This window comes from Lithobates pipiens, unplaced genomic scaffold (assembly GCF_037356315.1).
Source record: "Lithobates pipiens isolate NorthernLeopardFrog02 unplaced genomic scaffold, aLitPip1_a1.2 Scaffold_22, whole genome shotgun sequence".
Lineage (NCBI taxonomy): Eukaryota > Metazoa > Chordata > Amphibia > Anura > Ranidae > Lithobates > Lithobates pipiens.
Genome location: NW_027507784.1, coordinates 13,770,291 through 13,792,789, shown reverse-complemented (window position 1 = coordinate 13,792,789; position 22,499 = coordinate 13,770,291). Strand labels below are relative to the sequence as shown.

Sequence of the window (22,499 nt, the reverse complement as noted above, 5' to 3'; positions counted from 1 at the left end):
GGTGAGTACAGAAAAGTACTTGACATATTGCAACTTGTGGCCGGCCATGTGGCAAGTCACGTGGCACTCGTGGCCGGCCACGTGGCACTCGTGGCAGGTCATGTGGCACTCGTGGCTGGCCATGTGGCACTCGTGGCAGGTCACATGGCACTTGTGGCAGGTGTCATTGCAAGTGGACAATACACAACTTGTGGCAGGTGACGTGGGAAGTGGACAATACACAACTTGTGGCAGGTTACGTGGCAAGTGGACAAATACAATACACAACTTGTGGCAAGTGGACAATGACAAGTATGAAAAGTTGATGTGACAGATATATATAAGTAATTAACCATCTTCCAAAATTTCTAATTCAAATAGAAAAGATTAGAACAGAATAGAAAAAAAATATAATTGAATAGACTAAAATAGAAAGAATATACAACCATCTTCTGAAATTCGAATTTGAATAGAATAAATTAGAATTTCGAATAGTATGAATTCAAATTTGGAGATGTTGTAGTGCTAGTTCTATTGTGTTTGCATACCAAATTTGGTGTTTCTAGCTACAAGTGGCCCCGAGATACGTGGCCCCAAATTCGGGTCGCAAAATGTCATTTTTCGAATTTGATCCGAATTTCGTTGAATTTGTTAGCATTGTAACTCGTTAATTCGGAAAGAAATTGTGTGTTTTGGGAACCAGGAAGTGTCACTGTTTGGTTAAAAAGGAAGTAAACCCTGTTGGGTGTTACTTCCTCTTTATATCCCTGCAAAGGTAAAGCATAATGGGCTACTGTGCTTTGCCTAGTAGCCCATTATGTGTCACTTACCTGTGCCACTTATCTGAAACCGAAGCCTGCGATGTCACCGCTGTTCCTACTAGCAGCGAGCGTCCATCTTCCCCCCCTCTTCCTTCTGGTGCCACGAACTCCGGCTCTGTGACTGGCCGGAGTCACGTGACGTCACTCCCGCACATGCACGCGCAAGAGCCACCAGTCACGGCAGGACCTCCTTTAGAAAGGGCACGATGTGCCGTGAAACCGTGGAGCTTTAGGAGATATTTCCTGCACCTACAAGTAAGACTTAATATAGGCTTACCTGTAGGTAAAAGTGGTTGTATGGGGTGTACAGGGTGTATAACCACTTTAAAGTGATTGTGAAGTTTTTTTTTGTTTTTGTTTTTTGGCTGAAACAGCAACGGGCACCATTGGCTCCCTCTGCTGTCAATTAAAGTCAGTGAGCCAATGAGGAGAGAGAGGGGGCGGGGCTGAGCAATGGCTCTGTGTCTGAATGTGTCTCAGCGCCTTGGATCAGGTGCCCCCATTGCATGCTGCTAGCTGTGGGGGCACTCGGCAGGAGGGAGGGGCTAGGAGCATCAGTAAGGAACCTGAGAAGAGGAGGATCTGGGCTGTGTTTGTTATTTTTAGGCAAAAAAAAAAGACTTCATCTTCTTCAGATCCACGCTATAGCCGAATGATGGCTACATGGCGGACCTACTTTACCAGGAGTATGTCAATAGACGTCCTCCTGTGCCTGAGTGGCCAGCACGCCCCCTGCAGGGCGCGATCGGCACGCTGTGTGATCACACGCTGTATGATCAGCAAGTCTATGAGACTCGGCTGATCACCTATCGGAGTAAGGGCTCGATCCCGACCCCTTACCACGTGATCAGCTGTCAGCGAATGACATGTGATGTAAACAAAGTCGGTAATCGGCTATTTTTTCTCCTCATGCTGATAGCGTGAGGAGAAAAAGAAAGCCGATCACCGGCTTCTCTCAGAGGGACATCTGTTCCGATCAAGGAGAGCTGTCACCAGCTCATCTGTGCCCACCTGTGCCACCTACCAATGCACAACAGTGCCGCCTACCAGTGCCCACCAGCGCCACCTACCAGTGCCCACAGTGCCACCTATCAGTGTCACCAATCAGTGCCTCATCAACCGTGCTGCCCATCAGTGTCACCTATCAGTACCCATCAGTGCCATCTATCAGTGGTGCCTATCAGTAACACCCATCAGGGCCCATCAGTGCCACCTTATCTGTGCCCATCAGTACCACCTTATCTGTCCCCATCAGTACCACCTTATCTGTGCCCATCAGTGCCACCTCATCTGTGCCTATCAGTGCCCACCAGTGCAGCATATCAGTGCCCACCAGTGCAGCCTATCAGTGTCCACCAGTGTAGCCTATCAGTGCCCACCAGTGCCACCTCATCAGCGCATATCAATGAATGAGAAAAATTACAGGTTTGCAAAATTTTATAACAAACTATGAAACGTGATTTTTTTTTTTTTCAAAATTTTCCATCTTTTTTTGTTTGTTTAGCAAAAAATAAAAACCCCATCTGTGATCAAATACCACCAAAAGAAAGTTCTATTCGTGTGAAAAAAATTATAAAAATTTAATTTGGGTACAGGGTTGTATGACTGCACAATTGTCATTAAAATTGCGTCAATGCTGAAAGATGAAAATTGGTCTGGGCAGGAGGGGGGTTTACGTGCCCGGTAAGCAAGTGGTTAATATCACTTTAAAGGCTTTTTTTGAAAGAAGACACTTTAGAAAGGCCAATCAGTGATCGTGTTATCTTGGGTATCACAGAGATCAGTACCTGAGAAGGACAGACAGGAAATATTCAACTTAAACTTACATTAGAGATGCTGCGTCTGTAGTATAAGTTGTGCGCACTGACCAGGGTCTCCATCCAGGAGAACATGGAATGAATCCAGGGAAGCTAGGAGTATAGAGTTACATTGTATAAAAAACATCAGAGACAAACAATACGGAATTATAACGTTTAACGTCTAAGGTAGCCTTTCTCAACCTTTTCAACACAGAGGAAGCCTTGAAATAGTTCTCCGGTCTCGGGGGGGAACCCCTGCTAAAAATTAGAAATCTACAACTCATGATACATTAGTGTGATGGTCAGTGGGAAGAATGGTCCTTACATTTGTGGTCATTGGGAAGAATTACCTCCTTACAGATAGCTAAAAAGATCAATTGTGTGAGTGGGAACTTATCCGAGAGGCAGAAATTGCCCAATGCTGAAGGAACCCCTAGCAAATTCTGGAGGAACCCTAGGGTTCCACGGAACCTTGGTTGAGAATCACTGGTCTAAGGGATGTAAGGATGGATGTATTTTAGGTCTGTCACACTCAACTCATTCTAAGTCCAGCACTGGGTCTCCTCTTCAATGGCACTTCAGGGTTACATGCGGAGTACCACCACCACAGTCAATCAGCTCTTAGGTGCCATCTTTAACAGCTAAGTGCATTTCTCCACACCCAGCTAAGTGCATTTCTCCAGACCCAAGTGTCTCCAGTGGCCCTAGCACTCTGGTGATTCGAGTGTCTCCAAAGATCCTGTGCCTTCAGAGACCCCTGCATTCTTGTGCTTCCAGAGAACCCTACGCTCCAGTGACCCAAGTATCTCCAGTGCCACTTGCACCCTGGTGACCTCGGTGTCTACAGTAACCTCAGTTCACCAGTGCCTTTAGAGACCCCTGCACTCCAGTTACTTACATGCAGTAGATACATAGTAGGCGAGGTTGAAAAAAGACACAAGTCCATTAAGTCCAACCTATGTTACTGAAGTTTCTCTAGTACCACTTGTATTCTGGTGACCTCAGTGTCTCCAATAACCTCGGTTCACCAGTGCCTTTAGAGACCCCCTGCACTCCTGTGCTTCCAGAGATCCCCTCACTCCAGTTACTGAAGTGTCTTCAGTGTCTCTAGAACTCCAGTGACCCTGTTGTCTCCAGTAACCCCAGTGCTCCTGTGTCTTCATGGACTCTTGCATTCCAGTGAGCCAAGTATCTCCAGTGCCACTTGCACCTTGGAAAACTCAGTACACCAGTGCCTTTAGAGACCCCATGCACTCCAGTTACTAAAGTGTCTCTAGTGCTACTTGCACTCTGATGACCTCAGTGTCTCCAATAACCCCAGTTCACCAGTACCTTTAAAGACCCCTGCACTCTTGTGCCTCCAGAGACCCCTGCACTCCTGTGCCTCCAGAGAATCCTGCACTCCAGGTACTGAAGTGTCTCCAGTGCCTCTAGAACTCCAGTCACCCCATTGTCTCCAGTAACCCCAGTGCACCTGTGTCTTCATGGACTCTTGCACTCCTGTGCCTCCAGAGACCACTGCACTCCAATGACCCAAGTATCTCCAGTGCCTCTAGCACTCTGGTGACCTGTGTCTCCAGTGACCCTAGAACTCCATTGACCTGTGTCTTCAGTGACCTGTGCCTCCAGTGGACCCAGCACTCTTGTGTCTCAAGTAACCTCTGTGTCTCCAGTGAACCCACTGCACCTGTGCCTCCAGAGACCTCTGTGTCTCCTGAGCCCGAGTGTCCAATGAACCTTGTGTTATGGAGGCAGAAATCACTACCCATCTTATACAGAATCATTATATGAAGAAACTGTGACTAAATATTGAAAAAGTAACTTGGAAGGAACAGGCAGAGATAGACACAGTCACTGTGAAACATGTTAATTCCAGAAACAGTTCCATGTGGGAAGGCGTCTTTTTCAGCCAAGTAGGTTATTCACTTTCTTAGCATCCAGGTATTCAACCATTTTTAAGAGTAAATTAAGAAAAACTCTTGTGATATCTTGCAGCACTTAATGATATGTCTATCTGCACTCACAGCTTTCTCTTAGCCCCCCCATGCCAAGTCCTGCAAATACTTGTTGATCCCATGGTTAAGTTTACGTGGAGTGGCAACAATGCTGCACTGCTCCTGAATACACAGGGTGGTTTCCACTCTCCTAAACGCTGTGACTGCTTGCACTAAAGTGGGAGGAAAAAATGTTGCAGGGGTAAGACTATCAGCTTTCTCACAAGCCTGTAGCTTGATAATCAGCACCTGGATCTGCCCACTGCTTTCTGGATTGACAGCACTGCTTGCATTGCTGAAATCCTCCTACTGTAAGGCCCCTTTCACACTGGGGCGGTTCGGGCGTCGGCGGTAAAGCGCCGCTATTTTTAGCGGCACTTTACCGTCGTTTTAGCGGCGGTCTGCGGGCACTAGCAGGGTGGTTTTAACCCCTGCTAGCAGCCGAAAAAGGGTTAAAACCGCCCGCAAAGCGCCGCTGCTTTGCCGGCGATATTGCCGCGCTGTCCCATTGATTTCAATGGGTAGGAGCGGTTTAGGAGCGGTGAATACACCGCTCCTTCACCGCTCCAAAGATGCGACTAGCAGGACTTTTTTCACCGTCCTGCCAGCGCACCGCTTCAGTGTGAAAGCCCTCCGGCTTTCACACTGGAGTGAAAGGGGGCGGTTTTTTCAGGCGCTACACAGGCGCTATTTTTAGCTCTGTAACGCCTGAAAACCGCCCCAGTGTGAAAGGGGCCTAAGCTGCAGTGTCTGGGAGGGGGAGCGAGCGAGACACTAATGAAGGAGGATTTGGCTCAGTCAGTAAAGGTAAAGTACGTTTTTTGATCACTTTATGAGACAGTCATTGCATACTTACAAACCAAAAGAGTTGCGATGGCTTCCTGAAGTAAGCCCTGAAGGCCCCAACTGTCCAAAAGCTGGCAAGAAACCACTGCGTGTGGAAAAAAATAATAACGCACAATAATTAGAACAACTTAGAAGTGACCTAATACTCAGTGCAGGCGGCTACAGACGAAAGAGGCCTATCAAGACCACAATACGAGGTGTATAGGAGAACCCTAAGGTGTGGGGTGGCAGTAATGAGGGAAGGGGGGAGAACTAAGACTAAAGACTAAAGCCAAACCTTTAAGTGTTTAGGCGTCATTAGAACAGGATATAGGCATTGGTGAGGGCAAAATTGGCACAAATATGGCAGTAGAGAAAAGATAAGAAAGTAGATGGTTCGGGACACATTGAGGAGCTGTCAATACAATATATATTCTCATTAGGCTGTTGGCTCATGCACGGATCCCGTGAATCATCAATAAATTAGTGCCACCTGGAAGAAATCTACAACCGTCTGAGCTCCTACTTTACTGAAAACAACCTATTTGGTCTTTACAGTCTTAAATTTGCTAAACTCACTATTCATTTACTATTCATTTACTAAATGCTAAAACCAACTACTACTTCATACTCTTACTCCTAGACCTTTCTGCTGTCTTTGATACTCTTGACCACCCACTCCTCCTCAATAAACTCTACTCCATTGGCCTCCAAGATTCTTCTCTATCCTCGTTTTCCTCCGATCTACTTTAGCTCTCCTTCAGTGTTACCTATAACTCTGTCTCCTCCTCTCAACTTCCTTTTTCTGTACGGGACCCCTATGCTCAGTTCATGGACCCATTCTCTTCTCTATCCACAACTCCTCTTCTCCCACTTGACAACCTTCCATGGCTTCCAATATCATCTCTACAATGATTACACCCACATCTTTCTCTCTTCTCCTCGCCTCACCCCTTCAGTCATCTCACATTACTAACTTACCAACTGACATATCGGTATGGATGTCACACCACTTCCTGGAACTCAATCTTTCTAAAACCGAGCTCGTAATATTCCCCCCCCCCTGCCCGTGCCCCTTCCCCTGACTTCTCCATCCAGATCAATAATATAACTATCAGTTCCTCTCCTCATGCCAGGGTACTAGGTGCAATCCTAGACTCTGACCTGTCCTTTTGGCCCCAAGTCCAATCACTGTCAAAATCTTGTAGACTTTTAACTATTGAAACCACAAAGCTACTCATTCACTCCCTTGTTATCTTTCACCTTCATTATTGCAACTCCCTTCTCATAGGCCTCCCTCTCCATAGGCTCCTCCCCTCTTCAGCCTATCATGAATGCTGCTGCCAGACTCATCTACTTCACCAACCGCTCAGTGCCTACCACCCCTCTGAGCCAATCCCTCCACTGGCTTCCGATTGCTCAGCAAATTACATTCAACATACTAACAACAATATTCATCCACAACTCTGCCGCGAGCTACACCACCAATCTTGTCTCCGAAAAAAATCACCCAAAACCCTCTTCTTTGTTCCTCCCAAGACGTTCTGCTCTCTAGCTCTCTTGTCTCCTCCTCCCATGCTCATCTTCAGGACTTCTCCAGAGCCTCCCCCATCCTCTGGATTACTCAACCTCAGTCTGTCCCGTTATCTCCTACTCTGTCCACCTTTAGGCGATCCCTAAAAACCTATCTCTTCAGGCAAGCCTAACCTCCCTCCAACTAACAACTGAACTTTTATCAGCTCATCCCTCACATTTATTACCTTTTGTGCCACTTGCACCACCCTATTGGATTGTGAGCTCTTTATGAGCGGGGCCCTCCTAACCATCTTATTTGGAACTGTACTGTCTGCCCTCATGTTGTAAAGCACCACACAAACTGCTGGGGCTATATAAATCCTGTATAATAATAATAATTACTGTGATTGGCTAATGTGTCTATTTTTTTTTTTATTAGCTTGTTTCTTTAAGCTATATTTTATATATTTAACTTTATGTGACTTTCCATGTCAAGTTTTTATATACTAGAAAAAAAAAACTGTTGGATTTTAGGGCCAGGCATGTACTGGCCATTGGGACTACCGGGAGTTTCCCGGTGGGCCGATGGCTCAGTGGGCCACTCTGATGTAAGGGGTGCTGACAGGACACTCTGATGTAAGGGGGTGCTCATGGAACACTCTGATGTAAGGGGGTGCTCATGGGACACTCTGATGTAAGGGGGTGCTGATGGTACACTCAAAATGTAAGTGGGCCGGTCTAGATGAAGTCCAGAACCAAATTTCTGTCTCAGTCCAGCCCTGTTTAGGGCCAAGGTGGGCCTCAGTGCTACCAAACAAGAAATTATTTCACTGGACTTATATTTTTTTTAACCTCCTGTGACTCCCTTTTTTTTTTCTTTCAGTGATCCTAATGGAGAGTGAGAAGGAGGTGATGGAGGTCTTTGTGCATGGAGGAGGACAATGCAACATTTGACACATTGGGGGTTATTTACGAAAGGAAAATCCACTTTGGAAGTGCAGTCGCTGTAGATCCGAGGGGGACATGCAAGAAAAATAAAAAACAGCATTTTAGCTTGCACATGATTGGATGATAAAATCAGCAGAGCTTCCACTCATTTCAGATCTACCCCTTAGATTTAGGCCGCGTACACACGCGGGGACTGTTCGCTCAACTTTGTCCGCTGAACAGTGTTTCGGCGGACAGTCCGCTCGTGTGTGGGCTTTCAGCGGACAGTTTCAGCGAACAGTCTGCTGAACAAAGTTTTTCGGAAATTCCGAAAAACTGTCCGCTGAAACTTTGTTTCAGCGAACAGTCCCCTCGTGTGTAGGCTTGTTCGTCAAACTAAGTTCCGCGCATGCTCAGAAAGGATTTACACGCCGAAGTTTGCATTGCAGTGTATAGGACGTCGTATTTTTCGTCCCGTCGTACGTGCCGTTCACGTCATCGCGCACGGTTTCAGCGGACTGTTCGTTCGTCGTGTGTGGGCAAGTCCGTCCATGCTAATTTTGAGCGGACTGTCCGCTGAAACTGTTTGACGGACAAAGTTGAGCGAACAGTCCCCGCGTGTGTACGCGGCCTTAGAGTGACTGCACTTGAAAGTGCACTTGCAGTGCAAAGTGGATTTGCCTTTCGTAAATAACCCCCCATTGCTCAATGGCCATACATTGTGGTGTGATATGGTGTGCCAAAAACAAAAATTTATTTCACTGACCTTTGTATTTAGGTTTATATGATGTATTTCCTCTTTTTGATGCAGTTATTTTTAAGCTTAATTCTGTAAGTTTGATTGGTTACCATAGGGGACACATACATATTTACATGGTAGGTGAGGTCGAAAAAAGACACAAGTCCATCAAGTCCAACCTATGTGTGTGATTATATGTCAGTATTACATTGTATATCCCTGTATGTTGTGGTCGTTCCGTCACTTATCTAATAGTTTCTTGAAACTATTGATGCCCCCCGCTGAGACCACTGCATGTGGAAGGAAATTCCACATCCTTGCCGCTCTTACAGTAAAGAACCCTCTATGTAGTTTAAGGTTAAACCTCTTTTCTTCTCATTTTAATGAGTGGCCATGAGTCTCGTTAAAATCCCTTCCACAAAAAAAAGTTTTATCCCTATTATGGGGTCACCAGTACGGTATTTATATATGGAAATCATATCCCCTCTCAGGCGTCTTCTCCAGAGAGAATAAGTTCAGAGCTCACAACCTTTCCTCATAACTAATATTCTCCAGACCCTTTATTAGCTTTGTTGCCCTTCTTTGTAGTCGCTCCATTTCCAGTACATCCTTCCTGAGGACTGGTGCCCAGAACTGGACGGCATACTCCAGGTGCGGCCGGACCAGAGTCTTGTAGAGAGAGATAATTATTGTTTTATCTCTGGAGTTGATCCCCTTTTTAATGCCGATATTCTGTTTGTTAGCAGCAGCTTGGTATTGCATGCCATTGCTGAGCCCATCATCTACTAGGACCCCCAGGTCCTTTTCCATCCAAGATTCATACAGAGAATAAAGTCTTACTTACATTTCTACCATCTGGTGAGCGATACATTTCTTGGCACATAATCCCTGATAAAGCCAAAACCACCAGAAATGGTACCTGTAGGATCAAAATAACAATGCCACCTGAATGCACTTGGGATACCATATACAGAAGAATGCAAAGTGAAGGTAGGAAATAGAATATATATATATAGGCTTTATATCCTATGCAGCCATTCTCAACCGGGGTTCCTCCAGAGGTTGCTAGGGGTTCCTTGAGCTGTGGCTGATGAACCACCTTTTTTTATGGTGCCTCCAGAGTTTAAGGTTCAGCAACACTTAGCAAAGCCAGCAGCATGACGCAAAATATTGTTTTAGCTGTCTTTAAGGGTGGCATTCTGAGCACTAGGGATGAGCTTGGTGTTCGACTCGAACATCGGCCGTTCGTCTGTTCGGCGAATTCAGAACTTTGTGGACCGTTCACACCAAATTCGTGTGGCACAAACAGCCCACAATGCACTACACCATTGCACTGCATTGCTGGCTCATGATTGGCCAAGCATGCACTGTGACCCCGCATGCTTGGCCAGTCACAGCGCCGGCAGCGAGGAGAGCCACAATTGGCCACAGGCAGGATGCCTGTGGCCAATTATAGCTCAGGGGGTTTAGTACACGCCCCACACTTTATAAGGCCGCCAGCGCGGCGGCCTTGTGTAGTGTGTTCCGGCGTGCAGGGAAAGAGCAAGATAGGCAGGGACAGTGTTCATTTCCCAGGCATCTGCAGGAGTTAAAGTGGGTGTTGTGTGCCTCCAGCACAGTATACACCTGTATCTACCCTTTATTGCTGGTGTTCTCTAATACAGGCATCTGCAGGAGTTAGTGGGTGTTGTGTGCCTCCAGCACAGTATACACCTGTATCTACCCTTTATTGCTGGTGTTCTCTAATACAACTATCTGCAGGAGTTAGTGGGTGTTGTGTGCCTCCAGCGCAGTATACACCTGTATCTACCCTTTATTGCTGGTGTTCTATAATACAGGCATCTGCAGGAGTTAGTGGGTGTTGTGTGCCTCCAGCACAGTATACACCTGTATCTACCCTTTATTGCTGGTGTTCTCTAATACAGCTATCTGCAGGAGTTAGTGGGTGTTGTGTGCCTCCAGCGCAGTATACACCTGTATCTACCCTTTATTGCTGGTGTTCTATAATACAGGCATCTGCAGGAGTTAGTGGGTGTTGTGTGCCTCCAGCACAGTATACACCTATATCTATCATTTTTTGCTGGTGTTCTCTAATACAGGCATCTGCAGGAGTTAGTGGGTGTTGTGTGCCTCCAGCACAGTATACACCTGTATCTACCCTTTTTTTTATGGTGTTTTCTAATACAGGCATCTGCAGGAGTTAGTGGGTGTTGTGTGCCTCCAGCACAGTATACACCTATATCTATCATTTTTTGCTGGTGTTCTCTAATACAGGCATCTGCAGGAGTTAGTGGGTGTTGTGTGCCTCCAGCACAGCACAGTATACACCTGTATCTACCCTTTATTGCTGGTGTTGTGTAATACAGGCATCTGCAGGAGTTAGTGGGTGTTGTGTGCCTCCAGCACAGTATACACCTGTATCTACCCTTTTTTTCTGGTGTTCTCTAATACAGGCATCTGCAGGAGTTAGTGGGTGTTGTGTGCCTCCAGCACAGTATACACCTGTATCTACCCTTTTTTTCTGGTGTTCTCTAATAAAGGCATCTGCAGGAGTTAGTGGGTGTTGTGTGCCTCCAGCACAGTATACACCTGTATCTACCCTTTTATGCTGGTGTTCTCTAATACAGACATCTGCAGGAAATAGTGGGTGTTGTGTGCCTCCAGCACAGCACAGTATACACCTGTATCTACCCTTTATTGATGGTGTTCTCTAATACAGGCATCTGCAGGAGTTAAAGTGGGTGTTGTGTGCCTCCAGCACAGTATACACCTGAAGATACCCCTTATTGCTGGTGTTGTCTGTTGCATATCTTGCATATTAGCCTTTAAAATTATCACTTTTGATTTTGAACGTTCGAGTCCCATAGACTTTAATGGGGTTCTAAAGTTTGTACGAATTATTGGTCCGTTCGAAGGTTCTGGTGCGAACCGAACCGGGGGGTGTGTTCGGCTCATCCCTACTGAGCACCACTTTAAGTGGGACATTCTTCCTATTGGCCACCAGTATAAGGAGCATTGTTCCTATTGACCCCTGATAAATTGGTTTTACTAAGGGCTGCTTGAGACCTGAAAATAATTTTTGGGGTTCCTCTAGGTTTAAAAGGTTGAGAAAGGCTGTCCTAGTGTATCTATAGCTTTCTGGGATTTATTATAACTTATAACGAAGGCAACTATAAAATATCATCCTTAGCAAATCGTTGAAACTCACACTGCTTCCAAAAGACGAACATTTTTTTCATCAGGTGATCAGACAAAGGTAAATGATTGGACCTCTTGGTGCCATAACTGGCTTTTAGCTTCATGCATGCTTCCATGGGTCTTGTATACATCTGGGGTACTGGCGTAGATTACATCTGGGGTACTGGGGTCGATTACATCTGGGGTACTGGGGTAGATTACATCTGGGGTACTGGGGTAGATTACATCTGGGGTACTGGGGTCGATTACATCTGGGGTACTGGGCTAGATTACATCTGGGGTACTGGGGTCGATTACATCTGGGGTACTGGGCTAGATTACATCTGGGGTACTGGGGTAGATTACATCTGGGGTACTGGGCTAGATTACATCTGGGGTACTGGGGTAGATTACATCTGGGGTACTGGGCTAGATTACATCTGGGGTACTGGGGTTGATTACATCTGGGGTACTGGGGTAGATTACATCTGGGGTACTGGGGTAGATTACATCTGGGGTACTGGGCTAGATTACATCTGGGGTACTGGGGTAGATTACATCTGGGGTACTGGGGTAGATTACATCTGGGGTACTGGGGTTGATTACATCTGGGGTACTGGGGTAGATTACATCTGGGGTACTGGGGTAGATTACATCTGGGGTACTGGGCTAGATTACATCTGGGGTACTGGGGTCGATTACATCTGGGGTACTGGGCTAGATTACATCTGGGGTACTGGGGTAGATTACATCTGGGGTACTGGGCTAGATTACATCTGGGGTACTGGGGTAGATTACATCTGGGGTACTGGGGTAGATTACATCTGGGGTACTGGGGTTGATTACATCTGGGGTACTGGGGTAGATTACATCTGGGGTACTGGGCTAGATTACATCTGGGGTACTGGGGTAGATTACATCTGGGGTACTGGGCTAGATTACATCTGGGGTACTGGGGTCGATTACATCTGGGGTACTGGGGTAGATTACATCTGGGGTACTGGGGTCGATTAGATCTGGGGTACTGGGCTAGATTACATCTGGGGTACTGGGCTAGATTACATCTGGGGTACTGGGCTAGATTACATCTGGGGTACTGGGGTAGATTACATCTGGGGTACTGGGCTAGATTACATCTGGGGTACTGGGGTAGATTACATCTGGGGTACTGGGGTTGATTACATCTGGGGTACTGGGGTAGATTACATCTGGGGTACTGGGCTAGATTACATCTGGGGTACTGGGGTTGATTACATCTGGGGTACTGGGGTAGATTACATCTGGGGTACTGGGCTAGATTACATCTGGGGTACTGGGGTAGATTACATCTGGGGTACTGGGGTAGATTTGTTGAAGAATATTCCTGAAAGGAAGCCTTCACATCCAACCTCAGAAACTTTTTAGCTTGAAACATAGGGATTGATTTACTGAAGGCAAATAGACTGTGCACTCTGCAAGTGCAGTTGCTTCAGAACTTAGCAAATGAGGGGGGAGCTCTGCTGACTTCCATCATCCAATCACATGCAAGCAAAACAAAGCTTGTTTTTCCTTGCATGTGATTGGGTATTCATTGTAAATCGAAGCTTTACCCCATTTACTAAGCTCTTGAGCAACTGAACTTGTAAAATGCAGAGTCTATTAGTGAATTAACCCCATAATAAGCACTTCCAGGAGTCTAAGCATAGTTGCCAACTATCGGTATTTTCATGGACAGTTTGTAAACAACAAACTGTTTTTCTCATTAGAATTAGTCTGTGGACGGGAGAAACTGTAGAAAAAATGATCCGCACTCCGGTTTTTGCTCTTAAAATGTCTTCATTTTATTGAATCGCCACAGTAAACAAATGCAGATTAAGTCAGTTGACGTGTTTCAGCCTATAAGGCCTTAGTCATAACCACATTACAGACATAAAACTGTAGCTCTGCTATCTATGTGGTGTAGCACTGACTTTTATGTTTATACTTTGGACGGGAGAAACTGTCCACGAGAATAACTCAACAGTCAGCTGCAGGGCTGCTGATAGAAATCACGGAGACCCATACAGCCTACCTGACAGCCAACCCCCGCCCCCCCCGGGCTGAAATTGACTGAGGAATTATCAGTCCCTTTTCTCGGCAGCACATTTGAAGGAATAGGAAATGCTCTGAGGCTTCCTGTTCCTGTTCATTCACAAACGGAAGCATAGTAAATGCAGTTTACTCTGCTTCGTTGATGAATAGACACAGGAAAGATTGGTACCAATTGCTCAATATGTTCATTCAAGAAAGGAAGAGGGCAGTAAATTACATATTTATTAGTCCCTTCCCCCCTCCGCCACTCTCTATCCTGAATCATCCCCCTGTGTATGCGTCTGCAGCAACAGCCAGCGGGAGAGAAGAGGAGAGAAGCCGGAAGTGCTGCAAGGGAAGTGGGCACACAGGGGGGCCAGGGTAGCAGATTTAAGGGGCGTATGTGCTAGGACCAACCCCCCTGTAGTGCAGCCAGAGGGAGAAAGAGGAGGAGAAGCTGTCATCGCTGTAGAGGGTGGCAGAAGAGTATCTGTGTCTGCAGTAAGAGAGTACAGCCAGACCTCCTGCTCAGCAGGTGCCTGGGCCCCCTTTTGAACTGATGGTGCCCAGGCCCAGTACAGGAGGGCTGGCTGTACTGCCTTAACATGTAGGTAAGACAGTACATAACCTGTGATATAAACCTGGGATATACAACACAGTTATACCCCCACCACCACTGTCCGTCACTTTCAAGGGTATTGGTTGCCCGAACCATCTGGCATCATTATAACCCAGAAAGTGTTTATCCAAGGCCCCAGCATTCAGAGGAGGAGGGAACTTCTTTCTCCAGAGTACAGACCTTCTCCACCTCCTAGTGCTCCACCTGCTGAAAATGGGACTCTGAGTGAGACGGTGGGGGGCACCAATGTAAGGGAAAGTGGGGATGCTAAGGTAAGGGGGAGTGCAGAAACTGATTTAAGGGGGTGGGAGGGAGGGGACACTGATGTAAGAGTGAATGTTTGGAATTGTGATTTAAGGGGGAACTCTGTGGACTCTGATGTAAAGGGAACTCTGATGTAAGGGGTACTCTGTGGATTCATATCTATAAAGGAACATGGTGGACTCTGATGTAAGGGGGGACTCTGTGGATCCATATCTATAAAGGAATGTGGGGGACTCTGATGTAAGGGTGGACTCTGTGGATTCTTATCTATGGAGGAACGTGAAGTACTCTGATGTAAGGGGGGTACTTTGTGGATTCATATCTATAGAGGAATGTGGGGAACTCTGATGTAAGGGTAGACTCTGTGGATTCTTATCTATGAAGTAACGTGAAGGACTGTGATGTAAGGATGAACTCTGTGGATTCATATGTATAAAGGAACGTGGTGGACTCTGATGTAAGGGGGGACTCTGTGGATTCATATCTATAAAGGAATGTGGGGGACTCTGATGTAAGGGTGGCACTCTGTGGATTCTTATCTATGGAGGAACGTGAAGTACACTGATGTAAGGGGGGACTTTGTGGATTCATATCTATAAAGGAACCTGAAGTACTCTGATGTAAGGGTGGCACTCTGTGGATTCTTATCTATGGAGGAACGGGAAGTACTCTGATGTAAGGGGGGACTCTGTAGATTGATATCTATAAAGGAACATGGGGGACTCTGATGTAAGGGGGACTCTGTGGATTCTTATCTATGGAGGAGCATGAAGTACTCTGATGTAAGGGTGGCACTCTGTGGATTCTTATCTGTGGAGGAACCTGAAGTACTCTGATGTAAGGGGGACTCTGTGGATTCTTATCTATGGAGGAGCATGAAGTACTCTGATGTAAGGGTGACACTCTGTGGATTCTTATCTATGGAGGAACGGGAAGTACTCTGATGTAAGGGGGGACTCTGTAGATTCATATCTATTAAGGAACATGGGGGAATCTAATGTAAGGGTGGCACTCTGTGGATTCTTATCTGTGGAGGAACTTGAAGTACTCTGATGTAAGGGGGGACTCTGTGGATTCATATCTATAAAGGAACCTGAAGTACTCTGATGTAAGGGTGACACTCTATGGATTCTTATCTATGGAGCAACGTGAAATACTCTGATGTAAGGGGTGACTCTGTGGATTCATATCTATAAAGGAACATGGGGGAACCTGATGTAAGGATGGACTCTGTGGATTCTTATCTATGGAGGAACGTGAAGTACTCTGATGTAAGGGGGGGACTCTGTAGATTCATATCTATAAAGGAACATGGGGGGACTCTGATGTAAGGGGGACTCTGTGGATTCTTATCTATGGAGGAGCATGAAGTACTCTGATGTAAGGGTGGCACTCTGTGGATTCTTATCTGCGGAGGAACTTGAAGTACTCTGATGTAAGGGGGGACTCTGTGGATTCATATCTATAAAGGAAAGTGGGGGAATCTGATGTAAGGGTGGCACTCTGTGGATTCTTATCTATGGAGCAACGTGAAATACTCTGATATAAGGGGCGACTCTGTGGATTCATATCTATAAAGGAACGTGGTGGACTCTGATGTAAGGGGGAACTCTGTGGATCCATATCTATAAAGGAATGTGGGGGACTCTGATGTAAGGGTGGACTCTGTGGATTCTTATCTATGGAGGAACGTGAAGTACTCTGATGTAAGGGGGGACTTTGTGGATTCATATCTATAAAGGAACATGGGGGACTCTGATGTAAGGGTGGACTCTGTGGATTCTTATCTATGGAGGAACGTGAAGTACTCTGATGTAAGGGGGGACTTTGTGGATTCATATCTATAAAGGAACATGAGGGACTCTGATGTAAGGGTGGACTCTGTGGATTCTTATCAATGGAGGAACGTGAAGTACTCTGATGTAAGGGTGGACTCTGTGGATTCATATCTATAAAGGAATATGGGGGAATCTGATGTAAGGATGGACTCTGTGGATTCTTATCTATGGAGGAACGAGAAGCACTCTGATGTAAGGGTGGACTCTGTGAAATCTGATGTAAAGGGAAAGCTTGTAACTCTGATGTAAGGGGGGAATCTGGAGAATAGTTGTCTGGCTATGATGTTGTTTCGAAGGGTTTAGGAATAGATTCTCAGGGCTTGTTCACATTTACTGCCATTTAAGAAATTTAAGAAAATCAAAGGCTGCCAACCTGCACTGTACCCTGAGGAAAACGCCTATTGTGACCACCAGTAAATGGAGGCTTGCTGAATAATTTAGCCAACTCTATTTAAAGCAATACATGGATACTCACAGTGTCCCGGGACTTTACTTTTCCTGTAAAGACAAAACACAGAGACGTTGAGCATTGATACTTGACAGATGATTTACACAACTTGACTTGTAATCATTTCTCCTGCTCAGTGTTCATTTCTAAAGATCTCCAGTCCCACACTGTAGTAAAGCGAACATTTACACTGGGGGGGGGGCAACTATTAGATCATCGGTCTTTATAAAGTTGTGTCATACAAAGCAAAACTTATTTAAAAAAAAAATAATATCACTTGTATTACTGTTCAGGGGTATGGAGTTAGTAAAACTAACTAGTAAAACTGGATACATAACTTGGTTATTAATATAATATGTTTATTCTTTGAGAAAAACACTTACAACCAACACATTTCAGGGGAAAGCTTCTCCCTTCTTCAGGGCTTAGGCATATTTTCACTATCCCCAATTACCGTAGACACCGCAAAAAACATCATTAATAAACTGCGTGACAGTACCTCACCCATTGACATCATCCCCACAAAACTACTGAAAGAATGCTCCGACATCGTGGCTCCAACCATAACCCACCTCATAAACCGATCATTCCACGAAGGGATTGTTCCCAGCATCCTCAAACAAGGCATCGTCAAACCTCTACTCAAGAAACCAAACCTGGACCCTCAGGATCCAAACAACCGTAGGCCAATTACAAGCCTCAATACCATTTCTAAGATCATGGAGAAAGCTGTAGTACATCAGCTACAACTTCACCTGGATACTCACAAGCTCCTGGACCCGCTGCAATCAGGCTTCCGCCCGGGTCATGGAACAGAAACAGCTCTCCTCAAGATTTGGGATGACGCCCTCGAAGCGGCAGATGACGGAGAGCCGTGTCTCCTCGTACTGCTAGACCTAAGTGCAGCGTTTGATACAATAGATCACAATACTCTACTCGTCCGCCTCACAGAAGTAGCCGGAGTCCAAGACATAGATCTCCATTGGTTCGCGTCCTTCCTAGGAAATCGGTCACAGACAGTGAAACTAGGAAAATTCCTCTCCGAAACTCGGGCAGTCACCTGCGGAGTCCCTCAAGGCTCTCCGTTGTCACCCGTTCTCTTCAACATTTACATTCGCCCACTCCTTCAAATCATCAGATGCTCAGATCTCTGCTTCCACTCTTACGCTGACGACACGCAACTTTATTTCCGGATCAATGGAAAAAAAGATCACCAACAACAACTTGAAAACTGCCTCAAATCAATAGAGGACTGGATGACCACCAACTCCCTCCAGCTGAACCAATCAAAGACAGAGCTTCTTATCTTACACCAAAATCATAAGCCCGCAACCAAAACCTCCTGGTCTCCACCAACCGTCTTTGGGCAGACTATCTCCCCAAAGACCAAAGCCAAGAGTCTCGGGGTTATTTTAGACGCACAAATGTCAATGGATGCGCAAATAGGAGCAGTAGTCAGTGGATCTCACCATCTGCTGCGCATGCTTCGCAGACTCATCCCTTTTATCCCAAAGAATGACAAAGCAGTGGTAGTTGGAACAATCATTAATTCACGACTGGACTACGCAAACTCGCTTTACATAGGATTACCACAATATCAACTTGCGCGATTACAACTGATCCAAAACACGGCGGCAAGGCTGATAACAGGAAAAAAACCCTGGGAATCCATTTCTCCTTCACTGAGGAGCTTACATTGGCTAACCGTAAAAAATCGGATCACGTTCAAGACCCTTTGCCTCACCCACAAATGCGTGCATAGAGAAGCTCCGCAATACCTAATGGCGAAAATAAATCCTTACACACCAAACCGCAGTCTTCGATCAGCCAACAAAAACCTCCTCCTCGTGCCCAAAGCCCGGTATAAATCCAAGGGGGATCGGAGATTCGCTGTCCAAGGGCCTCGGCTATGGAATGCTCTACCAATCAACATCCGCCTGGAAGAAAATCACCTGGCTTTTAGGAAAAAACTCAATACCTTCCTCTTTTAGCAGATGATCAAAGCTCGCCACAGCGCCTAGAGGCGATTCAGTTCGCATTGTGCGCTATATAAGTATTTCATTCATTCATTCATTCATTCTTCAGGGCTTAGGCATATGATTTGTAATTTTTTTTTTTTACTAATTATTATTATTATTTTTTTTTCACAAAGCAACTTATTACATTTTTTTTTTTTTTTTCACAAAGCAACTTCTTCACTCCTTGATTATTTCCCGCCTTGACTACTGCAACTCTCTCCTTATTGGCCTACCCTTACGCAGGCTCCTCCCCCCCCCTTCAGTCTATTATGAATTCTGCTGCTAGACTAATACACCTCTGCCACCCCTCCCTGCCAATCCCTTCACTGGCTTCCCCTCCGCCACCGTGTAAAATTCAAAATGCTAACCATAACATGCAAGGTCATTGGCAATATCGCCCCCCCCCCCCCCATCTACATCACCAACCTCATCTGCAGATATCGCCCAAATCGCCCCCCTCCGCTCCTCCCAGGACCTCCTGCTCTCCAGCTCCCTTGTTACCTCCTCCCATGCTTGCCTTCAGGACTTCTAAAGAGCCTCTCCCATCCTCTGGAACTCCCTGCCCCAGTCTGTCTGGTCAGCCCCTGCCCTGTCCACCTTTAGGAGATCCCTGAAAACTCATTTATTCAGGGAAGTCTATCCCACACCCACCTAACAACTGTCCCCGAGCCGCCCCCATCAAAGCATTCTCTGCAGCTATTACCTTTTGTACCACCACCCCCTCCCTTTAGAATGTAAGCTCTCTGAGCCGGGCCCTCCTGTACCTTCTGTTTTGTACTGTAATTGTGTTGTCCCCCCTATACATTGTAAAGCGCTGCGTAAACTGTTGGCGCTATATAAATCGTGTATAATAATAATAATAATTAAAACTGGATGAAATTCATTCTAAAACCTGGGGATAAATTAAACTGAGGGAGGTCAAAGTATCCATGTGGAAATGAAGGTGGTCGATTATTTGACTGGGCATTCCTAACGCTATACCCAAGAACAGATTATCTGCCAAGAAGTTCATTTACTGGACTGGTTAGGAGAGAAAGCAGCCGAATACCATAACCAGGACGCTGACTACTTCTCTATGCACTGTCGGGGAGATTTAATAAAACGTAAGCACTCAGAATCTGGTGCAGCTGTGCATGGTAGCCAATCAGCTTCTAACTTCAGCTTGTTCAAGTAAACTTTGACACTAAAACCTGGAAGCTGATTGGTTTCTATGCAGAGCTGCACCAGATTTTGCACTCTCTGGTTTAAGTAAATCTCCCCCTGTGCCTTTACTACAGGTTAACCTTCATAAAGGAGAATGACCTCTCTTATTGGACCAGCATTACCATAGACCTACAAGAACTGCTACTACGTGGCTTGCTGTTGAAGTTCACCATGGTGGAAGATTAGCACAGATAACTGTAAGAAGCTTATATGTCTTCACACTAAAATGTATCATAAAGTAAAAAAAGAGAGAGGGGTCCTAATTCACATTCATAGAGGAAGTAAACCCATCGATTAAACAGTTTCAAAAAACAGTTACGCTCCTGGCATGTGCAGCACATTGGTTGTGCTCTCAACCAAACTGTCAAACCATCCAATGGGTGGTGTCATATCTGATGATCACGTGTGCAGCACCATGGCAGTTGAAGATTAAACAGAGGCAAAGATGGCAACTGCCTATTTAAAGGAGGCCCTGATGTGTGCTAAATACTGGATATTCTTCAGCTCTCCCATTACCTGTGCTCCTGTGCTTAATGACTTCCTGTTGCTGACCAGGCTTGCTCTTGACCTTGCCCTTTCATTTCTGGGTACTGACCTTGGTTCGCCTCTGACTACGCTCTACCTGTTCCCTGGTACTGACCTCGGCTTACCTCTGGCTACGCTCTACCTGTTCCCTGATACTGACCTTGGCTCGTCTCTGACTATGCTCTACCTGCTTCTCTGGTACTGACCTCGGCTTGCCTCTGGCTATGCTCTACCTGCTTCTCTGGTACTGACCTCGGCTTGTCTCTGACTATGCTCTACCTGCTTCTCTGGTACTGACCTTGGCTCGTCTCTGACTATGCTCTACCTGTTCCCTGGTACTGACCTCGGCTTGCCTCTGGCTATGCTCTACCTGCTTCTCTGGTACTGACCTCGGCTTGCCTCTGGCTATGCTCTACCTGCTTCTCTGGTACTGACCTCGGCTCGTCTCTGACTATGCTCTACCTGTTCCCTGATACTGACCTCGGCTCGCTTCTGACTACGCTCTACCTGTTCCCTGATACTGACCTCGGCTCGTCTCTGACTACGCTCTACCTGCTTCTCTGGTACTGACCTCGGTTCATCTCTGACTATGCTCTACCTGCTTCCCTGGTACTGACCTTGGCTTGCTACTTTGCTCTGCCTGCTTCCCTGGTAATGATCTCAGCTTGCTACTGGACCTTGCCCTGCCTGCTTCCCTGGTACTGATCTCAGCTTGCTACTGGACCTTGCTCTGCCTGCTTCCCTGGTATTGATCTCAGCCTGCTGCCTGACTACACTATCTTGTGCCTCACCGTCTATGACCCTGGCTCACCATGACTACATTTGTGTCCCGGTCAGCCACCCACTACCAAGCTAATGGCACCCATGCTTCTTTCAGCCTTGTACCTCTGTCACCACATTCAAAAGTGCTTGGACCAGAGCAGCAAGGGAAGCCCTCTAGCCAGATCAGCCTCCAACCAAAGGTACATGGTACCTTTCCTTACAGATTAACATAGGAAAGTGTTCCTTGAGTCCATCAAGTTCTTGTTTACATCTCAAGCCCTGATATAGGAGGAGTGTTTTTGTCAACCAAAACACGTTTTTTTATTTATCTGTGATCCATTGGAGCAATTTGCACCATTTGATCTGAAGCTCCCTTAGTTTGATGTTGCTACATACTCATGTACGTACTCCATGTCGTGTTATGAGCTGCCTAATCAGAACCAGTGAGTTCCTTGATTCATTTCTCTGTTTTCACAGCCCTATAGGGGTAAGGGCTGAAATCTCAGTGCCTCTTGGGTTGTTCGTTTTTGGAATTTCTATTTTTAATGTCTGTGTCCCATTGGGGATGTTTCCCTTCACTTCTTCTTCTGCAATAGGAAAACGGAGGAAATCCCTAAAATGCAAAGGAAAATGCCCCCTAAGCCCTTGTACACACGGTCGGAGAATCCTATCCTATCCTAGTCCTATCAGACCGTGTTGTCGGATAATCCGACTGTGTGTGGTCTGCATCGGACTGATTCCGTCGGAATATCCGTCGGACCCAATTTTCCAACTTGTTGGAAATATTTTCCGACCAACTGGTTCGATCGGACATACTCCGATCATGTGTAGAGAATTTTGATCGGACCAAGTGCCACGCAAGCTCAGATCAAATTCCTACATCAAAGCTATTGGCTACTAGCCTGAACGTAGTCCCATCGTAACAAAATTACGTCATCACGTTCTGAAAGATCGTTTTTTTCGACAACTTAGTCCGAACGTGTGTATGCAACAGTTT

General features: G+C 46.1%; 1 protein-coding gene across 1 annotated transcript in view; it reads right to left on the bottom strand.

Annotated features, from left to right (window-relative positions):
* LOC144000406 (uncharacterized) overlaps positions 1-22,499 on the bottom strand; it is a 114,453-nt gene that overhangs the window by 80,886 nt on the left and 11,068 nt on the right. Inside the window, exons 4-7 of the mRNA XM_077494221.1 lie at positions 17,022-17,044; positions 9,444-9,518; positions 5,450-5,524; positions 2,627-2,710 (exon numbers count right to left, since the gene is read on the bottom strand). Coding sequence (XP_077350347.1) covers positions 2,627-2,710; positions 5,450-5,524; positions 9,444-9,518; positions 17,022-17,044 — 257 coding nt within the window. The remainder of the gene's footprint in view (positions 1-2,626; positions 2,711-5,449; positions 5,525-9,443; positions 9,519-17,021; positions 17,045-22,499) is intronic.